General features: G+C 42.1%; 1 protein-coding gene across 1 annotated transcript; it reads right to left on the bottom strand.

Moving 5' to 3' along the window:
- Positions 1 to 1,344: 1,344 nt before the first annotated feature.
- kif3a (kinesin family member 3A) lies at positions 1,345 to 25,339 on the bottom strand. The gene is made up of 17 exons (XM_062475995.1): positions 25,174 to 25,339; positions 24,507 to 24,789; positions 24,107 to 24,251; positions 23,851 to 23,935; positions 20,609 to 20,714; positions 20,376 to 20,515; positions 19,747 to 19,944; positions 19,447 to 19,621; positions 18,964 to 19,062; positions 13,000 to 13,156; positions 12,490 to 12,670; positions 11,120 to 11,230; positions 3,499 to 3,624; positions 3,169 to 3,222; positions 2,720 to 2,788; positions 2,494 to 2,624; positions 1,345 to 2,121 (listed from the first exon to the last, which is right to left on the bottom strand). Exons 1-17 carry the CDS (start codon positions 25,177 to 25,179, stop codon positions 2,073 to 2,075), a joined length of 2,115 nt encoding a protein of 704 aa, XP_062331979.1. The 5' UTR covers positions 25,180 to 25,339; the 3' UTR covers positions 1,345 to 2,072.
- Between the last annotated feature and the right edge of the window lie 89 nt (positions 25,340 to 25,428).

Raw genomic sequence — 25,428 nt, 5'->3', positions numbered from 1 at the left:
TTTTACTTTTTCTACCTGTAGCAATTGATGAACCAGTTTGTTCAGGAGCTGCCCATATTGCAGCAGTGTAACGTAAGTGACCGATCTTAATGAATCTGACAGAGTACACTTGCAGTAGGTTTTACATCAATTTAGCATGTCACTGACTTATTCAATTTTCGCAAAATATTGCTAGATATGGAAAAATTGATTTATGCATGAGTGTATCATTTAAATATTATTTACTTTCAGAACACTTACCTCTGCCTTGCTGGGAAGATCCTGTCTCATATCAACTCAAAGGACTTGAATTGGAAGTTGCTGAAAAGACTGAATGAATACGAAAGGCTCACGGTAACAAACTAATCCGATTGTACTGACCATTGCCTTTAGCCGGGTAGGGTCTAACGGGTCTCTGGGACTCTAAAGTAAAAGGTTTACATGTCATTCTAAGGATCAGTGTAGATTGCACCCAAATTCAGGGTTGCGGCAAGCATTAACCTAAACAGTATTACAGTCTTGGATTAACACTAGCCATAGAGAAACAAATGTCACTGGGGATTTTACATTGAAATGCCTTGTTAGTCCTACACCAGGACCTACCTACAGTGGAATGATTCAGGGCAATGATTTAGGGATTGAATTCACATGGCACCACTGATCCCTATGCATGTTAAAGGTCCCAACATCCCCACACTTCAGGCGGCAGCTATGGTTGAAAAAACCATGGAAGTCAGGGACCTGTGATGGACTTTCTGGTTCTGACAAATTGTTTTTCTTCTAGAACACTACATGCCATGTACCACACCCCGAGGACCAGTACGAGCTGAGAGCCCTGCTGACACAAGTCAGGGATTGTGCTAAAAAGCTCAACCGCACAAACCACTCTCACTCCAAATCCTAAACCCCAAAGGTTAATACTCTTTAAGGCATAGTATCAAGAATGACAACCTATTTAAGTTCTAAACCTTATTTATTTAAACATGTTACTTCTGAAATAATGTGTACTGTATCTACTAATTAATAAATAAAAATAATGTAAATGCAGAAATACAGTATCTGATGCTCCAGTAGTTTTGTACGGTTTATCTTTTTTGTTTTATTACTAAACCACAAGTTTCGGCATCAGTTTGTCAAACTATGTTTGTACCAATAGGTAGCAATGCTGATTTATCTGTTAACATATGAACACATCAATGGAACTGTTCCTGTGGAGAGGGTTAGGGTTAACCCTTGAATGGAAGGAATTGTTCCTGTGGACAGAGCTGCACATTGCCAACTACACCAGAACACCAATAACCACCACCAATGCCTTAACTAAAAATACAAAAAAATTAAGACAGGAAAAATACACAAAGCAAGATAAAACATGTAAGATAATTTAATAAATTAAGTACAGTATACGGGGGTAAGGGGCATCAATAGATGTAAACATTTCAAACATACAGTATAATACAGAATGTCACTCTGCTTCGACTATGCTGCACAATAAAGACAAAAATAATAATGAAATAAAACTATTTGTGTTTTGAGCAAATGGCCATAGGACCCTAACCATAGGACCTGTCCAGCATGCATGTCTTACCTTTCTGACCTAAAGCATATAAAGCTTAAAGCACATTTTTGATTTCCACAACTCAAACTTCTCTACATAGAGGTGCAAAATACCTACCGTCCATAAGCGTACACTGTCATTAATTGGAGGAAGTGTATTTTCTTGGTTTTCTAACTTTATTTCTGCCCATTTCTATACCATCCTGAAGGATATTGAACAGATTGTTTGGCAGAGGAAACCCCCATACATCACAGACAGGAACAAGGTTCTGTTTAGGAGCTACAGTGCAGACACTACTGCAAAAAACATTACACATTAAGACACTCTTGAGGAAGCCAAAAAATGTAATGAAATAAAAATCCTTAATACTTAAAGTACAAGTTAAAGTAATCTCACTGTGTCTAAATCCTACAGTGGGTGCTCCCTGATCCTCTCACTTCTATACAGTGTGTTCACATACGTGTTTTAAACAACATTCAGGAGCCAGATCTCTGTCTCTTGTTGTCCCAGTGTGGCGTTGCAGGTCCCCGTCTTCAACTCACTGCAGGAGCGACTCGATCACCGCCTCAGGCTTTGCAGAGCGCTTCCTGTAGAGAGATCAATTAATCACTTCACCCCGAACTGATAACTGATATCAAGATTCACGATTTCTGAGAACTGCAACTTATGGCGAGAAGAACATTTCCATCATTGAAATCAAAGAGGAGTAGAGACTTGGTCATACAGAGGCGTTTATTGGCAGCAAGCATTACTGCAGAGTCATCCCATTACCATGCATTCACAATTGTATGAATCCTTTATGCCAGTTATCTAGTAGATGTCTTGGTTTCCAAACACCCCGCGCCTATTATTCCCAGTGGGGCAGGAACAAACAGGAGCATGGAAATGTTGAAAGACTTGTTAAACTGAACCAAGAAGAGCAGCTTGCTTTTGTTGATGTGTTTGTAGTGCATGTTTACCTGCGTCCAGTCTTGGGCCTGCCACTCTTGGCGCTCCTGGAGGTGCGTGGCCTCTCCAGTCTCATGAGAGACTGCCTCATGCTCTCCTCTGTGTAGGCCAGGTACACGTGGGACAGGTCCACCTCCAACGGCTGCACACACACAAGGGCGTCGGTCAAGGGAGGGAGAAATAAAGAGACTGAAATGCTAATAGTTGTAGTCCAGCAAATCATGAGGAAACACTTACATCTTTCTCCTTCTTGTCTGGTAGGGGTGTCTGTTTCCGCATATTGTTGCCAGTGTAGGCCACGCATTTCTGGACAAACATATCAACAACAACACCATGAGCGGAGAACTAATAGCACCTCCCATGATGCACCACTGCTGCTACTGCACCAGCTCCTCCCACGATGCACTACTGCTACTGCACCTCCCATGATGCACCACTGCTGCTACTGCACCAGCTCCTCCCACGATGCACTACTGCTACTGCACCTCCCATGATGCACCACTGCTGCTACTGCACCAGCTCCTCCCACGATGCACTACTGCTACTGCACCTCCCAATGATGCACCACTGCTGCTACTGCACCAGCTCCTCCCATGATGCACTACTGCTACTGCACCTCCCAATGATGCACCACTGCTGCTACTGCACCAGCTCCTCCCATGATGCACTACTGCAACTGAACATACCAGCTGCCATTCTCCAATGTCTTCGTTCCAGTGCACATAGTTCTCGATCATCTCCTATACAGAGGAGACAAGCATCATTAAGACCACACACACCATGTAAATATGAATACACACATGCAAATATGAACACACACACAAATACACACATTCACACTCACTAGTGGGCACTGCAACTGAACAGACTGACATCCCCCAGCAGACACACACACACATCCCTGGTAGACACACCCCTGGTAGACACACACACGTCCCTGGTACAAACAAGTCCCACAGTAGAGACATACACTCATCCCAGGTAGACACACATCCCTGGTGGAGCCAGCTTAGTACCTGGTACTCCTGAGGGATAAAGTTGTCTATGATCAGCATCTGCAAACGCAGCTCTCTGCTCAGCTGCCTGATGTTCTCCAGAAGACCCTCGATCTCCCTGTGGTGCTCCTGCTGCAGGTCTGCCATCTGACACACACACACCACCACACTACATAAGGGCTGCAACTAATGATTATTTCGATAGCCTAATCTAACAATTATTAGAACGATTAATCGACTAATCATCAAGACATTGTCATTCACTATTTATTTAACAAGTAACTGATGCATAATATCTCCTTTTGTATGTCATATGAATATGGAACAAAATAAAGGTGAGTGATAAGTGGTCTGTACTGTCTCTTTATTGTTGGCGCTGAGTGGCTTTACAAGCCAGTAGCATCTCCACTAGCTCTTTACCTCTGCTGCATAACTAGCTTTACAAGCCAGTAGCATCTCCACTACAGGGCTCCAGACTAACTTTTTTTTACTAGGAGCACCGTAGACCCTGACTGAAAATTTTAGGAGCGCAAGCAGAAAATTTAGGGTCACACCTTTAAAACCGACCTGCAATGCAATTATTAATGTAACTAGAGAGGGTACAATTTCTGGGGAAATTGTGGGGTGTGCTTACGTCGGTTGCAGATGGGTCATTTTTACAACTGATATACAGCGACGCACCACACAAGCTTGAGTTTAAATACATTATCTAATGTGACATTACGTACTGTATGCAAGTCTTAGGTATCCCTTAAATGTATGATGCACTTATCAATCAGTCCTCCTAGAAGGGGCGATTTTAGACCCTTTTAGGGTGCTCAAGCACCCCTAAATTTCATCTCAGCACCCCTGAAAATAATAATAAAAAATAACAATTATTATTGTTTATTATCATTTGATGCTGGTAGTCCTTAGTTTTTTCATTCATGCAATATTTTGCATAATAATAAATGAATTAATTGTTATCCAGTGAAATTAGGGATTTATTAGCAAGAGGGTTTAGCACTTTTGCAAGGCACTGTATTCATGTCACATTCTCATTGGGGGCTGAGCACCCCTGAAGGTCTGATCCTAGAATCGCCCCTGTCCTACACCACACTTGCTGAGCAACAGCGCAAACACATGCAGGGATACAGTAGCTAACAACGCTAGTGCTAAATAAGTATTTAGCTGCTCGGCTCCATGACGCCGGGTAAGAAGGGCTCGTGAGACAGCTCACCAAAAGAACGAAGGGGAACCCATTTGTCTGCCAGATAAAGACATGTTCGTAGGAACCTAGCGAAAAATAGCCTAAACATTCCAAGACTTTTAGCTACGGTACTAATGCTGAGGGCTCGCTGATATCGCTGTCTTACTAGAATGTGGTCTCTATGCGTCGTTGCTAACGTGTGCTGACGTTGTGCACACCCAATAAATTCCAAATGTGTTGGTCGCACATGCTGCTCGCGACTCCGTGACTTGCTTTCCATGTAAAATCAATGGTATGCTTCACTTCATCGCGCGGTTGTTCCGTGTATTGACAAAAGCCCGTCACTCGCGCACTGTGCTCGTAAATTATTTTTCAAGTTCGCACATACCTATTTCTAGGCGCAAATGCAAGTGAAATACTCGCACTGTAGAGCCCTGCATTTAGGCAGGTATAGGCCTCTCGTTAGTCCTATTTTTCCATTAGTTTACTTTTACATAATGTGTTTTGTAATGTTTATACTTTTAATGAACATTTGCTTACCATTCATTGTAAAATGTTGTATTTATTTATTTTATAAATGTATTTATTTTATTTTTGTTTGAATAACATGTCATGTTTCTTATGATGTAGTATCCATTCATGCTATGTGTGTGCTTTGTAATATGTTGGCACTTCACATTCTCCAGGAAAATGCTTGATCGTCTCATTTCAGAAAGACTGCCTACTTATCATTTAAATTACATTTACATTTAGTCATTTAGCAGATGCTCTTATCCAGAGCGACTTACAGTAAGTACAGGGACATTCTCCTCGAGGCAAGTAGGGTGAAGTGCCTTGCCCAAGGACACAACGTCATTTGCACGGCCGGGAATCGAACCAACAACCTTTTGATTAACAGCCGGACTCCCTAACCGCTCAGCCATCTGACTTATCAATCAATTCTCTTGGAAAAGGGAATCACCATTTTTAGTTGTTGCCTGTTTTGGTGCCAGGCAGCTAGAGGTGAGGGTTAGTGTTACAGCTAGTGGTGAGGTTTACGGTGCATGTCCACTACAGCATTGTTTTAACGCTCTGCACCGCTTGCCTTCCCACAGTACACCAAACTCCGGGGCATGTCCAGCAGTTAATACAGAGTTGTAGTTCTCTAAGGTCACTGTTGTAGTTCGTGTAAAACGGTGTCATGGCCAAGTGTTCAACGTAAACATATTATATTACTCAAAATCGCTAGATTATGGCTAGCCACTACACATTTACTGTATGGCTAGTGAGTGACTGCCAGCCAGCATTTCAACGTTGAATGTCAATCATGTGCCGATTGAACTAGAGCTAGCTAGCACAGCAGAAAGTTACGTAATATGACGAGACTGAATTTAAAAGTAGAAAAAACACCAGGGACGCCGACAACCTCAGCGAAAATCCAGCTTGCAACTCTCCGCTCGCCTTTCCACAATGCCCTACGCGAGCGTTGAGGCGCGTCAACGGCTGGTCTCATTGACAATGAATTGAAAGCCACCGCCCCGCCCGCTCCGCTGTAGTGGACACACACCATTAGGGTTACAGCCAGCGATGAATTTGGGGTTACAGCTAGCGATGAGGGTTAGGGCTAACCCTAACCCTAACCCACGGAGACGGACACAGGGAACGCCCTCTCCGACGAGGAACTCCCTCTCCGTGCCCTCTCCGAGCCCCTCGGAGAGCTCTACGTGCACCTCCTGATTTTCCTGACTATCCGTCCGTCCGTCATTTTATGGATACCCCTTGGCTGTGATTGGTCCGTATTAAGAACCGCTTACATCAGGGGCGCCATTGCTGTAAGTTTAAAATTCCTATTTAAGCTAAACGGTACATGTAAATCAGCATCTGAATTAAAATGTGACGACAAATGGGCAGTGTAGTTGCTGAAAATGTGCTTATTTTATTGATGAAACGGCTAATTTGTAAATTTGCTCCGACTTTTCGATAACCTAGCTCGGAGGTCAATGAGGCAACATTTGCTGGATACCTTGCACATTTGCTGGATACCTTGCACAGCTGCCCACATTCTCCTAAGCATTTGACTCATCGTTTTATCTTAACTTCAGAACTTCAATTTCTCTTAATATCCACTCTGAGACTCTATATTTAATAAGAAACCCTGTGAAACGCAGTGGATTATCATCATACTTTGAGATTTTTGGTGGATACTATCTCGGCCTACTTTGTTTGCTGAAGCCTGAGGATTTTCCTGAGAGAATTTCAGCACACCATGCCACCCAAGAAGGACCAAAGCAGCAACCAAAATAATGGAGAGGAGTTGGTGTCGCTTTCACAGGTACGACATCTAATGGGTCAACAAAGGGATCTGTTCATGCAACTTCTGCAGTTCAAGCAACTTCAAGACTGTTGTGGAATTACTTGTGAACAATGTGAACACTCGGATTGACAAGTTGATCAGTGAGACACAGGAGCTGAGAAGCAGCCTGCAATTCTCCCAGAAGGACATTGATGATCTAACAAAGAAAAATGAGAAAATGGAGTCAGAGAGAACAATTGCTTGTGTTGAAACCAAAACAATGCAAGGGAAATTGGCAGAGATGACTTTGAAAGCGGACTACTTGGAGGGTCAAACAAGAAGGAATAATATTGTTGTGGATGGCATTCCTGAGGCCCAGAATGAAAACTGGAAGGAGACTGAGGACAAATTCAGGTGTGTAATCAATGAGAAACTTCACTTGGATAGTAGTCAGATGGTGATTGAACGTGCACATAGGACTGGCAATCCATCCGGATATTCTAGTAAGAGACCTAGGCCTATCATGATCAAATTCCTCCGATACAAAGATAAAATGGCTGTTCTGGGAAAGGCTAAGGATCTGAAAGGCACCAACATCTATGTGAATGAGGACTACACTGAAGCTGTCAGGCTGAAGCCTAAGGAACTCATTCCAGCCATGAAAGCTGCCAGAGAACGAGGTGACATAGCCTACATTCGACATGACAAGCTTATTGTCCATCCCCCTGCCCAAAAGCATAAGAATTAGAGGGGCACCAACGGACTGGAGCGAGAGACTAGTTCGCTGGTTTCTTTCACTTGAGCTCATATAGTCTGAACTGAACTAAATTTTTTATGGATAGCAGACCCTTAGATGATAAGCATCTCTTTCCTGTTTCAAAGGGTCTTGTTATGGCCCATTTGAATGTCTGCAGCATCAGAAATAAGGTACATGAACTTAACTATCTGATTACAGAAAACACCATTCATATCTTGGCCGTATCAGAGACCCATCTGGATGATACTGTTCTTGACACAGAGATTTCCATTGATGGCTATAATATTTTTAGAAGGGACAGGAATAAGCATGGGGGTGGCATAGCATTATACATCAGAAATAACTTTCCGATTTAGAATCGTTATGGGTTAAAGTGCATCTTCCTCACCTTAAGATGGTGCTGGTTGGCTGCTGCTATAGACCTCCTGGGACTGATGTGCAATATCTGAATGATTTATGTGTGTTAATTGACAGAGTTACTGATGTTAATGGTGATATTTTTTTACTTGGGGATATGAACATAGACTGGTTTGCGAATCAATGTCCAATGAAACGAAAGATAGTTTCATTGATCAATGCTTGTAATCTGTCTCAGATGATCTCTCAACCAACCAGAGTCTTTACTAACAGTGCTGGCCATATTTCTGCCACTTGCATTGACCATATTTACACAAATATTCCTGAATGCTGTACTAAACCAGTTTCTCGATCTGTGGGTTTTAGTGACCATAATATTATAGCAATTACCAGGAAAACTAAAATTCCTAAATGTAAGGTCAATATAGTACATAAAAGGATGTTCAAGAAATTCATTCCGGAAAGTTTTTTGGCAGATGTTGGAGATATTGACTGGACTGATGTGTATGCTGCTGAGGAGCCTGAAGCCTCCTTAAATATTTTTATGGAAAGCTTCATGAAGATTGTTGACAGGCATGCCCCTATGAGAAAGTGTATTGTAAAAGTGAGACCAGCTCCTTGGCTGAATGGCAAATCTAAATTTGTAAAGTCTGGATTAGTGGAGGACAGATTAAAGAACTGTCGACTGAGAAATCAGGTTACAAAACTGAATAGATCAATGAAAAAATAATATTACATGCAAAGAATAAATGCGGTAAAGCAAGATGGTAAAGAGCTCTGGAAAACCCTTAATGAAATAATGGGGAGACGGACAACTGGAGGGGCTTCCTTTGTGGAATCAGAGGGCATGTTTCTGACCAAACCATCTGATATGGCGAATTCTTTTAATGATTTCTTCATAAATAAGGTCCATGCACTAAGGCAGAATATGGACAATACTGATTCTAATTGTCTAAAGCTCATAAAAAATTATGTGATGTTAGACAAGAGGTGCACTTTCCAGTTTAATAGTGTGGAGGAGCGCAAAGTAAGGAAGTTGTTGAAGTCCCTGCCCGAACACAGTTCAGTGGGTACTGACATGCTGGACAGTAAAATACTTGGCCTGGCAGCTGACTATGTTTGCGGTCCATTATGTCAAATATTTAATGCATGCTTAATGAATGGTGTTTTTCCCACTATCTGGAAAGAAGGTAAAATTATTCCCTTACCTAAAGATGGCAGACTCGCACTCACTGGGAAGAACAGTAGACCTATCACTATTCTCCCAGTTCTTAGTAAGCTGCTGGAGAGAATAGTCCACTCACAAATACAGGAATATTTTGACTGTAACGGCTTGAGCACAGATTTCCAACATGCTTATAGACATAATCATTCAACTTGTTCAGCCCTCACAGCAATGACAGATGACTGGCTCAAGGAAATTGACAATTTAAAGATGACAGGTGCAGTATTACTTGATTTTAGTGCGGCATTTGATGTCATAGATCACAATCTACTTATCGTAAACTATAATGCTATGGATTTAGTCCAACCACCATCCAATTTATGAAGAGTTATCTCAAAAATAGGACGCAACAGGTTTATTACACTGGCAGCTGGTCTCACTCTAAGGTCTTGGACTGCGGGGTCCCACAAGGGAGCTGCCTCGGACCACTTTTATACGCCATCTTTACAAATGATTTACCATCAGTATTGTGTAAAGCAACTGTACAAATGTATTCTGATGATTCCACATTGTATTATGCTGCAAAAACTGTCAGTGAACTGGACAATGTTTTATCAGCTGAGTTAAAGTATGGTTTTTGATTGGATAAAACAAAATAAGTTGGTACTAAACATCTCGAAAACCAAATCAATTATCTTAGGATCGAGTCATAAAATGTCGTCTACACCAAAGATGAGTTTGAACTTGTCTGGGGAACCTGTAGAACAGGTAGATAAAGTAAAATTACTAGGCACAATAATAGATAGTCAGCTGTCGTGGGCAGAACATATTGATACCATAGTAAAGAAGATGGGTTGTGGTCTCTCTATGGTGAGGAAATGTCTTTCTTATGTCCCTACACACATTGTGGGACAGGTGGCTAAATCTTTAATTTTATGTCACCTGGATTATTGTGCACCTGTATGGTCATCTACATCTAAAGGTCAACTAAATAAATTACAAACTGCCCAAAACAGAGCTGCTAGGTTAGTATTACATTGTCCCATAACAACAAACACTGTCAGTATGCACCGTCGACTCATGGTTAACGGTAGAGAACACGCTGTTTTTTTTTTCTCAACCAGTTTTCTTATATAATCAAATTGTTAGGTGTGATCAGGTTCATTCTCATTTGACTAGGTCAGCTGATGATGGCCAGATGATGCTACCATGCCCAAAATCAAATGCTTTGAAGAGAACAGTTATTTATCGTGCCATCAATCATTGGAATAATTGCCCACTGGATATACGTAAAATTAATAGCAAAGTCTCTTTCAGGTACCATCTGAGAATGCACCATTTACAGTAGTGAGGAGGGAATGTACATATTTACTGTATTAATGGAGTAATGAATGTAGTGCTGTAATGATTTGTTCAGAGTGATTTCTGGTGATGTTTATAATGATGTCTACAATGTTTCTGCTTTTACATGATCATTGTTAAGTAATTTTTATTTGTTCTCTTTTTGTTGGACCCCAGGAAGATTAGCTCGTCCCACTTTGGTGACAGCTAATGGGGATCCTTTTAACAATAAACAATAAACCTAGCTAGCATCGCAGTGCAGCGCCACCTACTCTTCTGGCAGTGAAGTGTTTTCAGCACCCACAGCCTTCGGAGTACTATAAATTCAACCAATCCGTCCGACTCCATCCGTAACAGAGCCGGATAAGTATAATTCGGCCTTTAGGGTTACAGCTAGCGATGAGGGTTATGGTTACAGCTAGTGGTGAGGGTTAGTGTTACAGCTAGCGATGAGGGTTAGTGTTACAGCTAGCGGTGAGGGTTAGTGTTACAGCTAGCGGTGAGGGTTAGTGTTACAGCTAGCGGTGAGGGTTAGTGTTACAGCTCGTGGAGAGTGCTCACCTCAGACTTGGCTGCCATCAGCATGGTCCACACCTTCTTCAGCTTCTTGGTCTTGCCCTGGGCCTCCTCCTGCAGGCTGCTGTACTTCTCCTCCATGTCCACGCGTTCCTGCTGCTCAGTTTCAACAAACAACAAGAACACACAGTAAGCACTCAATTTCCAAAAGGAAAGCGGCTACATGGTATGTACATATATACTGTATTTCTGTCTGTGTCCGTATAGTTGTGTTAATCTCTGTTTCTCCCCTCACCCTTATTTACACATTCAGGTGTCCATCTGTGATTGGCTCATCACTGTTATGCATCACCATTTCAACTCCCATCTTGTTAAAAACACTAGGTGAGGAATGGGTGCAACCCAATGTACCTTTCTAGAGAGGCGTTATTTGGTGAGGCAAGTTAGTTCATCGTTTTTATGTGTTTGTTTTATGGTTCCCTTGTTTCCCTGTGGCATTCATGTAATAAATTTAACCTTTTATACTGAAACACTGTTTGCCTTTGTTGCTGCGCACACAACCTTTTCCCCTTCCAAACACGGTTCATACATTTGTTCGGCCCGTGTCTATCCCTCAACAGACACGAATCATAGAGAGTCGTAACAGAAATACACCAATAACCAATCACCTCAGGAAACAACAATAAGCAGTCATTTTCCCAGCATCTGAAAGCCTATTTACAGACTAGGTTGAATAGGAATATAGAAGGTTGACGCTGAAGTTTGGATTTCATAGGAGCAGCGTCACCTATAGCAACAGAACCCTGAGCTAAAAGCTAACAGAAGATAACTTTCACTCCTTCAAACAAGCAAAATATGATAACTCTACTCATAACATTGGCATCCACTGTAATGCATTCAGTTATCAAATCAAAGTAAAAACTATGTCAGAACTCTGACAGCATGAAGCCCTCTGTGACATGCTTGCGTGTAAAAAGGGCTATACAAATAAATTTGATTTGATGATGCAGCACCTGCCTCCACCTAACCCTTACCAGCTATGACTCACCCCTGCTTCCCAGCAGAGGAAACCAGACATGTTAATGGCATTCCCCCACACATCCTGTCTGGGGGGAGGTGCCCTCTTCCGTAGTAGCAGATGTGTACTGAATGTCATGAAGACCTCCCCTTGTACTATATGTTTCGGCTGTTTACTTTTACGCCTTTTTACGCTTGGTATTTGACATGAGTCAAAACACTTCTGAACACATCTGAAACAGTCATGAGGTATTTTCTATGTCTGGCAGGGGTGAAAAGGCTGCCAGGTAATTCTACAGTTTGTGGTTGGTGGTGGTTTCAGGTTGTCAGTGAGGGTGTTGGTGGACTCCCTACTAGCCTCCTCCTCCTCCCCACCTCCTCTTCCTCCCCCCTCCCACCTCCTTCTCCTCTAGCTCCCTCCGTAGCTGCTCCGCCCTCCTGCGTCGCTCCTCCAGCTCATTGTTGGACTCCTGCAGCAGCTTCTCCTGCTCCTCGGCCTTGGCCAGCAGGTCCACGCCGCCCACGATCACCTTCTTCTCCAGCGCCAGCAGCTTCTCCAGCAGCAGTTGGTGCTCCTGTCTGCAGGCCAGAGGGCTCAATCAAAAGTCTATTTTATTAGCACAATTAAATTCATTGATTTGTTGGTTGATGTATTTAATGGAGGATTATTTACTTTGATTTACTGAGTGATTACTGGATTTAGACAATGAATTACAGAACAGTCACTTGCTGACTGCCGTGTGTTGCATTGTGTGGGGGTTTGTATTAAATTAGTCCGGGGATCACATACAGCCTTGAACCTAATATCTAGTCAACAGAACTCTTTAATCTCTCACTGCATCCTTTCAGAAGTCAATAAAGGAAGGATGGTTTCTTCAAGAGGTGTGTGTGTTGAGAGTGCTGCTCACTGGGCCTTCAGCAGATCCTTTTCCCTCTTCTCCAGCTCAGCCCTGGCCTTGTTCCTCTCCTCCTCCTCCATGTCCAGCTTCGCCTCCAGCACTCTGCGCTCCTCCTCAATCTTTGCCTGCATTTCCACCATCTTGTCTGGAGAAACTTTCTTCTTCCCTGGAGGAGTTCATAAGGAGTTCACAGTATATTTAGCCAAGTTGAGAGCTGAGGCAGATTTAAATTGCTTCATGAAATTCATTTTTTGGATTTAACTTAAGGGAACATTTCATGTCAAGATGGGTTTTTCTAAAAAACAACATCATATCCAAGCTGCTGTCTATCCGAATGGTTTTACAAGTCCAGACAACTTGTCTCTCTCGCTGTCTCTTTCACATTCCCTGTTAGATGTATTTATAGATAGGGATGGTTACTCAGCACTGCACACCATTTTTGTTATCAGAACTATTATGTCCAAAAAAATCCAGAAAGGAGACATATCTTAACTCTGGTCATGTAAATGGAGGATGTCTCTTTTCTGGAGAAATTAGTTTAAAAAGTTAAACTCACAGATACGGTATATGTGGTAAATACAATATTCCGTGTACCGTATTTTTCGGGAAATAAGCCACTTTTTCTGAGAAACCGCACCCCACCAGAATGGGAGCTTTGTGTTTGTAAATCTGAGTATAAACCGCACTGGAATATATGCCGAACTTGATAGGGAACAATGATACCAAACAATGCACGAGTATAGGCAGTACAGCATGCCGTTGTGTAACACACTTCGAAAACGAAAGTAAGTAAGTGCGTAATGTATGTTTTCTATTGCCCGGGAATGAACTAATATTTGCCTTTAGACGCGTGAGTTCTAAATACTTCCGACGGTTCCCAAAGCATAAGTTATTTTTCCGAAACGGTAGCTAGCTAGCTTTAGTTAGCTTCTGGGCTAAGTTAGCTAGCATAATACTCGTAGCATTGCTACTACCATGCTAGCAGACATCCTTAACATGCCAAAACTAATTTCAGGGAGGTTGCTTCACCGGCTACGCATATATGCAACGTTACGCCGTGGCTACACCAAGCGTAGAAATTTTGTCTTGCGGACGCAGTGTGGACTCAGCAGAGTTCTAATCCATTGTAAGCAATGAGAGTGGCTACACCAGACGCGGAAATGGAATGTAAGCGACGACAATTTCTGCGCGGAAATGTTTCGGACTATAAGACGCACTTAAAAGCCTTTAATTTTCTCAAAAAACAACTGTGCGCCTTATAATCCGGAGCGCCTTATATATGTATTAATTCTGGTTGTGCTTACTGACCTCGAAGCGATTTTGTGTGGTACACGGCGCTCTGTCAAAATGTTTTAGTACGACTTTGGTAAACTACAAAGCCGCTCCACTTGCAGCATTACGGCTACCGTAGTCAGGAGAGTCGCGGAGTAATACATACTGTGCTACGTTTGATTTAGCGGTCTCAGACTGTTTTTTTACGTGTTACAACTGAACAAGGTTGGGAGTTATTGTGAATACGCTCATTAACGTTTGAACAATGTTGAGAGTTATTGTGAACACGTTTAATAAAGTCTGACTGATTGACTGTTTTGTTTTGCTTAATGCGCCTTATAGTCCGGTGCGCTTTATATATGAAAAAAGATCGAAAATAGACCATTCATTGACAGTGCGCCTTATAATCCAGTGCGCCCTATACTGCGGAAAATACGTAGGTAGATTCAAGTGTTAAATAGTAAGTAAGATAGTTGACAGTGTTTCTAAAATAAATAAACAAAGACAGCAAAACTGATTCATCTTCAACGCGTCCAGTGTAGCCGGTTAAATAAAAGATCCGCTTCGTGAACGTTCTATTTCCGCACGGCAGAATTTCCGTGCTTGGTGTAGCCGTAGCGTAACGTGTTAAATAGCATTCAAGAAAAAAAGAGTTTCTACTGTTGTTTTGTTATAAAAACGTTCTATAAGCCGCTTTAAAATATAAACTGCACCACCACAAGAACATTTTTTTATCGGGTTATAAACCACGGTTTTATTTCCGAAAATTACGGTACTGTGATTAGTGATTTACTGTGGTTGTAACCCTAACCCTGTTGCTAATTAGATAGGCTTACAGTTAATCTTTATCTATATATCTTTTGATAGAAATGTTTTGAGAGCTTTACATAAAAATGCCAACATTGTTTGGTAAAACAAGCTACACAGATGGTACTGAGCCTAACCTTTAGTTCCAACACTCAATGTAACCTAAACCTGCACCCTAAGACAAACCATCTATCCCACCAGCCTAATCCTAACCCCCCACTCTAACGTATCCTGTAGCTGAAACAAACAGCAATCTGTATGCAAATGTAAAATAATGAGTATAAATAATCAGTATCTACTAAACAGTATCTACTAAACAGAAGCTGTGGATATTTTCGCACCAACCTCTTTCTTCTTGAGTTAAGATACATAGCAAGTCAGACAGGAGGCACCCAGAGTAAGAAAGAAAGAAAAAGAGTTCACATTACTCAGTGATCTGGAAAAGTTCTATGACGCTACAGAGCATAGGAATAACAGAGAACGAGAGATTTAGTAAGAGAGAAAGAAAGAGGGGGGAAGACAGAAAGAAAGAATAAAAGAGAGGCCAGTAGATAGACCACAGATGTTTGCTTCTTCAAGAGGAGATTAACCAGATAGCAGACCTGTGAGAAAGATCAGATACAGTTAGGTCCATAAATATTTGGACATTGACACAATTTTCATAATTTTGGCTCTGTATACCACCACAATGGATTTGAAATGAAACAATCAATATGTGCTTTAAGTGCAGACTTTCAGCTTTAATTTCAGGGTATTTACATCCAAATCAGGTGAACGGTGTAGGAATTAAAATACATTTTATATGTGGCCCCCCCCTTTTTAAGGGACCAAAAGTAATTGGACAATTGGCTGCTCAGCTGTTCCATGGCCAGGTGTATGTTATTCCCTCATGGGAGTTCGTTATTTCATTGACAAGGAGCAGATAAAAGGTCTAGAGTTCATTTCAAGTATGGTATTTGTGTTTGGAATCTGTTGCTGTCAACTCTCAATATGAAGTCCAAAGAGCTGTCACCATCAGTGAAGCAAGCCATCGTTAGGCTGAAAAATCAAAACAAACCTATCAGAGAGATAGCAAAAACATTAGGTGTGGCTCAATCAACTGTTTGGTACATTCTTAAAAAGAAAGAACGCACTGGTGAGCTCAGCAACACCAAAAGACCCGGAAGATCATGGAAAACAACTGTGGTGGATGACAGAAGAATTCTTTCCCTGGTGAAGAAAAACCCCTTCACAACAGTTGGCCAGATCAAGAACACTCTCCAGGAGGTAGGCGTATCTGTGTCAAAGTCAAAAATTAAGAGAAGACTTCACCAGAGTAAATACAGAGGGTTCACCACAAGATGTAAACCATTGGTGAGTCTCAAAAACAGGAAGACCAGATTAGAGTTTGCCAAAAAACATCTAAAAGAGCCTGTACAGTTCTGGAACAACATCCTATGGACAGATGAGACCAAGATCAACTTGTACCAGAATGATGGGAAGAGAAGAGTATGGAGAAGGGAAGGAACTGCTCATGATCCAAAGCATACCACCTCATCAGTGAAGCATGGTGGAGGTAGTGTTATGGCGTGGGCATGTATGGCTGCCAATGGAACTGGTTCCCTTGTATTTATCGATGATGTGACTGCTGACAAAAGCAGTAGGATGAATTCTGAAGTGTTTCTGGCAATATTATCTGCTCAGATTCAGCCAAATGCTTCAGAACTCATAGGACGGCGCTTCACAGTGCAGATGGACAATGACCCGAAGCATACTGCGAAAGCAACCAAAGAGTTTTTTAAGGCAAAGAAGTGGAATGTTCTGCAATGGCCAAGTCAATCACCTGACCTAAATCCAATTGAGCATGCATTTCACTTGCTAAAGACAAAACTGAAGGGAAAATGCCCCAAGAACAAGCAGGAACTGAAGACAGTTGCAGTAGAGGCCTGGCAGAGCATCACCAGGGACGAAACCCAGCGTCTGGTGATGTCTATGGGTTCCAGACTTCAGGCTGTCATTGACTGCAAAGGATTTGCAACCAAGTATTAAAAGTGACAATTAGATTTATGATTATGTTAGTTTGTCCAATTATTTTTGGTCCCTTAAAAAGGGGGGGGCACATATAAAATGTGTTGTAATTCCTACACCGTTCACCTGATTTGGATGTAAATACCCTGAAATTAAAGCTGAAAGTCTGCACTTAAAGCAAATCTTGATTGTTTCATTTCAAATCCATTGTGGTGGTATACAGAGCCAAAATTATGAAAATTGTGTCAATGTCCAAATATTTATGGACCTAACTGTATGTGTTTAATCTCCTGAGTCAGAGAACCCCGCAGTAGCTGACATGCAGTGTAGGAGCAGAGGAAGCTGTGTGATCTGTATCCCACCAAGTGTGGCGTGTTCAATTTAACTAACTTAACGTAGCCGTTAACGGCTTGGACTATTCATCTAAGCTCCCCAACAAAACAATTTCAGGGTACTCGTTGGTACTAGGGGAGCCCAGCACAAGGTCCCCATTACATTGCGTTCTCACTACAGTGTGTTGTTACGGATCTGTCTGCACAGTGGCCATATTTTTGTGGCACATACCAACCGGGTTACTGTGCAGGAGTTGTGGAATATCTGTGTCCTATCCCTGATTGATTTTAGCGCTCTGTACCTACTCAAATGTTTAGCTTTTGTCTTTTTTACTTTTGTGTCCATATTACAAAAGGAAAATATGTCCACATCCATTTAGAAAATTACAAATCCCCACAGTTGATAGAAATACACAAGTGAGAAAGAAGGGATGCATTTACATGAAGGAGCAGGGTTAGGATTGTATTGTGGATTATCATTAAGGTTGGGTTGAAGGTTAGAGTGCTGTTCTACTCACAGCAGGTCTTCCACTTAAAACCCTAACCTTAACCATAACCCTGTCATCTGCAGGCCAAGATGAGTGTTAGGGGGAGGGGCTAGAGAGGCACCCACACCCAGGCCCAAAGAAAGCTTAAATAAATAAAGGGTGGTTAAGAAGGGGGTGGATAAAGAAGAGGGGGATTGGGTGAAAGACAGCGTAAAGATCAGACCTGAAAAGCAGCAAGCCTATAAGGCAATACTATAAACATTTACAAAGTGAAAAGATGTTTAGGAGAGGCACACCAATGCAGACAGAGACCATGGAAATACACTGTGTGGAATGACCATATCTGGCCAATATGCAACTTCTAAAACAACCCTGTGTCATGCTCATGAACTCCAGCAGTGACCAGGACCACTGTCTGACTGACTGAAACACACGAGGATCATCATATGAACATAGTTTCCTGCTGTTTCATAGGCCTGACCTCACCACATCCTGAACATCACTTTGCAGCAGGTTTTGCAGGTTCCCAGCAGATTTCTGCTGGGTGGTTCCTAGGGGGTTGTTCCTCGGGTGATTACTAAGGGGTGGTTACTAGGGTGATTACTAAGGGCTGATTACTAATGTGATTACTAGTGGGCAGTTACTAGGAAGTGATTACTAGGAGAGGATTGCTCGGGGGTGGTTCCTAGGAAAGCATCAGTGCTGTGGGGTGATTACCAGGAGGACGGATGCTGCTTTGATGAGTCACTAACCTAACGAGGAACTTCAAACCCACAGCAAGCGTCAGGTGAAATATCCTGTGAGGAGGCTGGGGTGTGTGGGAGGATGTCCTTACTGATCCTATCAGCAGCTGATAATCAGGCCATGCAGCTGTTTCTGTTTGCTGTTGTTTGTCTATCTACTGATGCAAGACGCTGTTACAGGTTATAGATAAAAGTAAACATCAACTTAAAAATAGAAAGTCTTCTTATAAACCCAAACATCGTTCACACAAGTGTGTGTGAGACAGTCTTACCTCAAGTGTGTGTGAGACAGTCTTACCTCAAGTGTGTGTGAGACAGTCTTACCTCTTCGTTTTCTGCGTTCCTCTCCAACCTCTCCCCCTTCATCTTCTCCTTCATCCATTTCTTCTGACCCGCTGCCTTCTGACCCTGAGATTTCCTCCCCTTAAAGGGCACAAAAGAGATCTAGTTAAGGAACAAGTTGCTTAGAAAACCTTAGTAATAGGCTGAAAACTGTTAAAGCATTCATTTAAACTTGGTAGATTGGAGAACTTTGTTTTTTCTGCACTGTACTGTGTAATATTGTAGTACTGTTCCTAGTAGCCAAAATTTGGTCCTTTGCCTGCTGAAGACTTGACTATGACCACTCAACTCCTGGATTCTGACCACAGAAATACAGTTACAACTTCTGATCCTTGATTTTTTGCTGTATTTCTATATACACTCTTTGTCGAATGTCGCTTTGTATACATTCGTCTGCTAAATCAACAAAATGTGTCAGGACTTTTCTCTTTACAATGCTAATTGTGCTCCCAGTGAAGAGTCTACCTTCCTCCAGCTTTTTCTTGAGCTCTTCGATCTCTTTTTGGAACTGGCGCAACAGCGCGTCCTTCGGGTCCTCGTTGATGCGGGCCTTGTTCTTGATGTTCTTGGCCCGGTTGGCATACCGCAGCGTACTGATGGTCTCGTCATAGTTGTAATCTGCCGGCCCGATGTTAGCACACTGGCAGACACATATGGATGAAGGAGAGGGAGATGGAACAGAGGGAGAGAACGAGAGATGAAAGAGGTGGGGAGAGATTGCAGCCATAATGGAAGCTGGTGTGTATGAGTTGCTAAGTGGGCTACCATCATGGTTTTGGAGTTTCCCCCCAGGGAGTCCTGCAGCAACCGGGTGAGCTTGGAGTTCCTGTACGGCACGTGGGTGCTCTTTCCGTCCACCAGGGCGGAGATCACATTCCCCAGGGTGGACAGGGACAAATTGATCTTGGTGGCCTCCTTCAGGCGCTGGCCTGTTGCTCCGGTCTTGCCCTGCCTCTCTGAGCCCTGCATGTGGCAAGGGAGGGGGATCACACCACAAGGGAAAGGGTTTGGTTCCAGGAGGTTGTATCTGAGAGGTTAGGGTTAGGTGGTTGTATCTGAGAGGCTATATATGAGAGGTTATATATGAATATATATAGGTGGTTGTATCTGAGAGGTTATATATATATATATATATATATATATGAGAGGTTATATCTGAGAGGTTATATATGAGAGGTTATATATGAATATATATAGGTGGTTGTATCTGAGAGGTTATATATGAGAGGTTATATATATATATATGAGAGGTTATATCTGAGAGGTTGTATATGAGAGGTTGTATATGAGAGGTTATATATATATATCTGAGAGGTTGTATATGAGAGGTTATATATGAGAGGTTATATATATATATATATGAGAGGTTATATATGAGATGCTAGGGTCTGTACCGCCAGGTCCACCAGATGTAGCTTGCCCATGCGGACGTGCTGGTTGCCATCCATGCCCTTCTCGCTACACTCGATGGTGATGGTGAAGATAGCATGCGAGCGTGAGCTGTGCTCGTTCATATTGGTGGCACCAACAGAGCCTGGGCAGGAAGAAAACACAGGAAAACCCATTCTGTTGTGTTCACGGAACCACAGTATGGTCTGCAGCGCGGTGGGCAAGGGAAGGAGCTTACGGTTCTTGTGTCCCAGGGTCATGATCCTGTCCATATCATCTGCATTGTTCACTACGTAACCAGACAGGTCCTTAATGTACACGCCCACGTCAGGCCTCTCTTTCACCTAGGAAACAGACACAAATGTTGATCCACTAAATGCAACGGTGATGTAATCAGCATGTTTTGCTGTGGTGGCTTTTAACCATCACAAAATCCTTTTAAAATCTTACATCGCCATCTTACACCTTTACAGATACATGGCAACTAACACTGTAGTCACCCTGCTACCAATTAAGGGGGGGGGGATAAAAGAAGCATTAGTTACTCAAAGAAAAAAAAGAAATGTTTTTATGTGCCTTCTTGACAAAGCCAGTAGCCAGCTAAAAGTAAGGGCTAGGGAAGGTGTTTCTTAATAAAGAAAAACACATCAAATTGCTTATGTTGCCTTTTGTATTGTGCCTCTACTTGAAATGGATGTAAAAAAAATGACAATTAGCAGTTTTCATTTCTGTAATGGCGATGATTGTTGTCTGTAAATCTAATTTCCACTTCTATCAACGACAATGATGAAACAAAAAAGGCTGGCTGTATGCAGGCAAAAGAAAGTTCAACGTCCAAACAGATTCTGATTTTTTGGTAGGTTTAATCGATTGACAAAAAAATTACATTCTGTATGACTCTACTGTATGGCCTACTGTATGGCCTACTGTATGGCCTACTGTATGGCCTACTGTATGGCCTACTCTGGCTTTCTCTTGTTCCGACTTCCACTAGCTCTGGTACAAAACACCTTTCCTAGCCAGCTTTAGGTCCTAGCCTGATTACCTCTCATATACTGACAGACCTCTCATATACTGACAGACTGAGGTGTGCCCCCTAGTGCCCAAATAAAAAAACATATAGCTGTAAAAAATGTACATGGTAGAGGGTCAGAGTTAACTCTTGACAAATGAAATGTTATAAAAAGTTTCATCCTGCAGCAGTCATCAAGATTCAAACTGCATATCCTTTGGATACAACTGCTACGCTATAACCCACTGAGCCACTGGCACCTCTGTTAATACATGTAATCGTAATCACTCAATCACTGACGCGGAAGAAACTTTTACAGTGTCCAAAGCAGTCTCACAATATTGCTCAAAATACAACTTTTACACACATGAGACAAGAAATCCGAGACACTGGCTAGATGTAGCATGATCTTATCTACAAAACACAATATGGCAACTTGGACAACAAGAGGGAAAAAATATTTCACACTTGGCAAACTGGCTAAATAGCTGGCTGAAGGGAGAATTACGAGTATGTGATGTCAAGTCAACCTCTATATCCACTCTGCTACACATCAACTGTTGACTCAAACTGAGATTTTGTCAATAGAAAGGGCAGTGTATTAGCTATGGTCAGTTTGAATCAGCTGTAATTCAGCCATCTTGTGACATCAAGGTGAAATTGTGCATGGTACTTCAGAGGGATGTCATCTTGAAGCCTAATAGGTTAGAAAAATAATCAGTCAAAAGGACATTTGCATTATAGACACATACATTGAGGCATTGTGGACATTTACATAAATCAGCCTGATTCAGTCATATTGTATTCATTTTTGCTAAATAAAGCTTTGAAAGACATGTATCCTACACATCTATAACTAATTTCAAATTGATTGGACCTATGGTTCATGAGGAGAAGAGTTTCAAAGGCTGTCCCAAATTTGGACTGTACAAGAAAATCCATAAGTCTGACGTTATGGGTCCTTGAGACTTTTTGTGGTGTCTTCCTCGTGTGTGGAACAGATCAAGTCCCTAGGTCAATGTAGCATTGATTTATGGACAAATGAAATATGTGCGACAGATGTAAATTCATCAAAATGCTAATAAATCCGCCATATTGTATTACATTCTTTTTGATATAAAATTGAAAAACATGTATCCTACACACACACATCCCATGTTTCAAGTCAATTGACCTATCGCTAAGCCCCGCCCCTCGAATTCAAACGGGCCAATGGCAGTTTAGTAACAGCTGCACTCGGACATCTTCAGTTTACAACTCCATAGAGTAGCATTAGGAAAAGGGATTCTTCTCTTGTTTTATCGGGTTTGTTGTAATTCTAAAAACACTGGTCAAACGATGTGCCTGGGGTAGATGCAACACTGATACGAGGTGTCATGAGAGGATGGGCAATGGGGTATATTTTATCCCATTTCCCAAACCAAAACAAGACAGGGCCAAATGTCTCCGGTGGATAAAGCTGTGTGGCAGACCACACAGTCAACTCAACGTAACGAAGATAAACAAGGATGTCATCACATTATTGTCATTGACAGTACCGGCTTACTTTCACCACTGATGTTATGCTAGGCTTAGGCAAGTTATCTCTGGTTAAAACTAGCTAACATTAACGTTATTAGCTACGTATAATGTTTGGCTAGCTATTCACTAGCTAGAAAGTTAGGACACTGCCCTGTCAGGGACAGGGTAATGCTAGTAAATAAACTAATAAACGTAGGTTTACATCTCAGTGCCTATCCAGATTAGTTAAATTAACTGAAGGTAATTAATGTAGCTAATCTAACCCTGCGGTGCATCAACAATGCTGGTCTTGCCAAGCATTGGATATCCACGATTCAGGATACGATTTGCCACGATTCAGGATAACAACATCCAAGACTCTTGGATGTTGTTATCCTGAATTGTGAATGAGCGTGAGATGAAGCTTCTCCCTCTTGCATTGAGATCTGTAAATTATCGCCTCCAATTTAAGTTTGTCATCCACCATATCTACTTTTAAATTCTGAACGTATCCCTCCATTCATTGCATAATGAAGTCCCTTTTGAGGGCTAAAACTCTAGTCAGCTGCGATAGCTTGTCCGAGTTAGCAACAGTTACTAAGGGGGGCAGTGCTTAGCGATAGGTCAATTGAAACTATGGTTCATAAGGGGTATATTTTTGTAGTTTTGGACACATTTTTATTGTACATAAAATTACAATATGGCGGCCGTTATAGGTTCTTTAGGCTTTTTTTTAATTCCTCATGAGAAAAAAGGCTAAATATTATACATCTGTTTGGTAGGTTGTCACAGGCAAACTACACTGCACTGTTTGTACATCAGAGTTAGGGATGTGGTAATATATTTGTGTTGGTCATGAAGGTTTTGTCTCCAAATATTAATGCGATCCTGACAGTGCAATTATTACAATCCTTTGAAAAATAATAATAATGACATGTTCCAGGGTTCTGGCCATGTTATACTCTGACCTCTAGTCTCTGCATCTGATCCTTGCCCAGTAAGTCCCTCACTTCTTCATTGTAAATCTCCAGGTAAGAAACTCGTACTAGGAACCTGGGGAGAGAAAGAGAGACCAGAAAAACATCAGTCAACTAACAATCATAACATCCAAACTGTGAGTCTGTGATGAATTGGCCCTGAGCTCTTTCATCTCTTCCTGGCAGGGGGCCAGCCCCTGGGGTTAGGGTCAGACAAGCCAGGTGCCTTGTGTTCTTGCTGCCTCACCGAGTGTCACCCTCTGCCTTGGCAATGTGGCCAAAGACGTGAGCGAAGGAGTTGGGAATGATGCCTCTGAGTTCCGGCACTGCCCTCACACCCTCCATGGTGAACGTCTTGCCTGTTCCAGTCTGCCCGTATGCAAAGATAGTCCCTGTAATGGACACCAAGAAGCACTCACTAAACAAATCCAACAAAACTATCTAACAATCTGTTATTGGATAGTTATAATGGTAACACTAAAGATGAACAGTAAATTCAAGTAGGCCTATGTTAGTGACGTGAATATCACTTAAACGAAACTACCAACATAACCGATTTTTGTGTGGCAGGAATAACTACGTTATCATCTCCTTGTGTTTTTGCTTTGTAAAGTAACATTGAGAGTGTTGACAATAATACGATTTACCATTGTAACCCTCTAAAACTGAGTCGATGATGGGGCGGGCTGTGAGATTGTAAACATCCAGCTGTTTACTCTCTGGTCCGAATACTGTGTCGAAGGTAAAGGTTTTGGGGGGTTCGTGGAGTGTCTCTAGTTTGTTGACGGTGATGGTTCCTCGGATCTCGTCCACACTGACTGCCTGTTTGTTGGCCATCACTTTCTCTTTCTGGTTGAGAGGCCGACATCTCACCACCACCTTGACGTTGTCACTGATCTCCGGCTTCTCGGGTTTATCAATCTTGTTGCTCTGCAAAAGCAAACCAGACGCATTCAAACCATGTTAGCTAACATAGCAACCATCGAACAGATGTTTCGTTTTCTGTTGTTACTATAAGAAGCCACGGCGCTGCCAGCTAGGCTAGCAGGCTAACGTATTGCTAATACGAACAAATTAAGACGGCTAGATTACAAGCGCAATTACACATTACAAATAACGACCGTATAAAAATAAAATCACAGACGCAACTCGTTACCTAACGGTAACTCGATGACTAACGTGGACACATGCTAGTTGCTATGCATCTTCCGTCGTTAGCCGGGTGGAGGAAGGAAGGTAGTTTAGCTACTGTACAGTACAGTACCCCTCCCTTGCTTTGTCACAAAAAGCCTAACAAAAACAGAGCACACTTACCGGCATTTTAAGAATGCAGCGAAGTGTTACTATTCAAGCGACGAAAACCGAAGCGTCCTCGGGATCCCAATAGTTGTTTTTCTCGTTTTAAGATAATGCAACCGCTACCAGTTAGAGCTACCCATTTCCGAGATTGATGCCATTTTTTGTCAAGACTTGGCTGAGCCTGCGGCTGCGCAATATACGTTGTGCGAGGCGTATGCAGTAAATGCAGCTGTTGGTGTAAAAATGGATCAACACGGTGCATTCTTTACA

Source organism: Osmerus eperlanus, chromosome 13, assembly GCF_963692335.1.
Source record: "Osmerus eperlanus chromosome 13, fOsmEpe2.1, whole genome shotgun sequence".
Classification (NCBI taxonomy): Eukaryota; Metazoa; Chordata; class Actinopteri; order Osmeriformes; family Osmeridae; genus Osmerus; species Osmerus eperlanus.
Note: the sequence above shows the minus strand (reverse complement) of the source record. Positions and strands in the feature narration are given on the sequence as shown.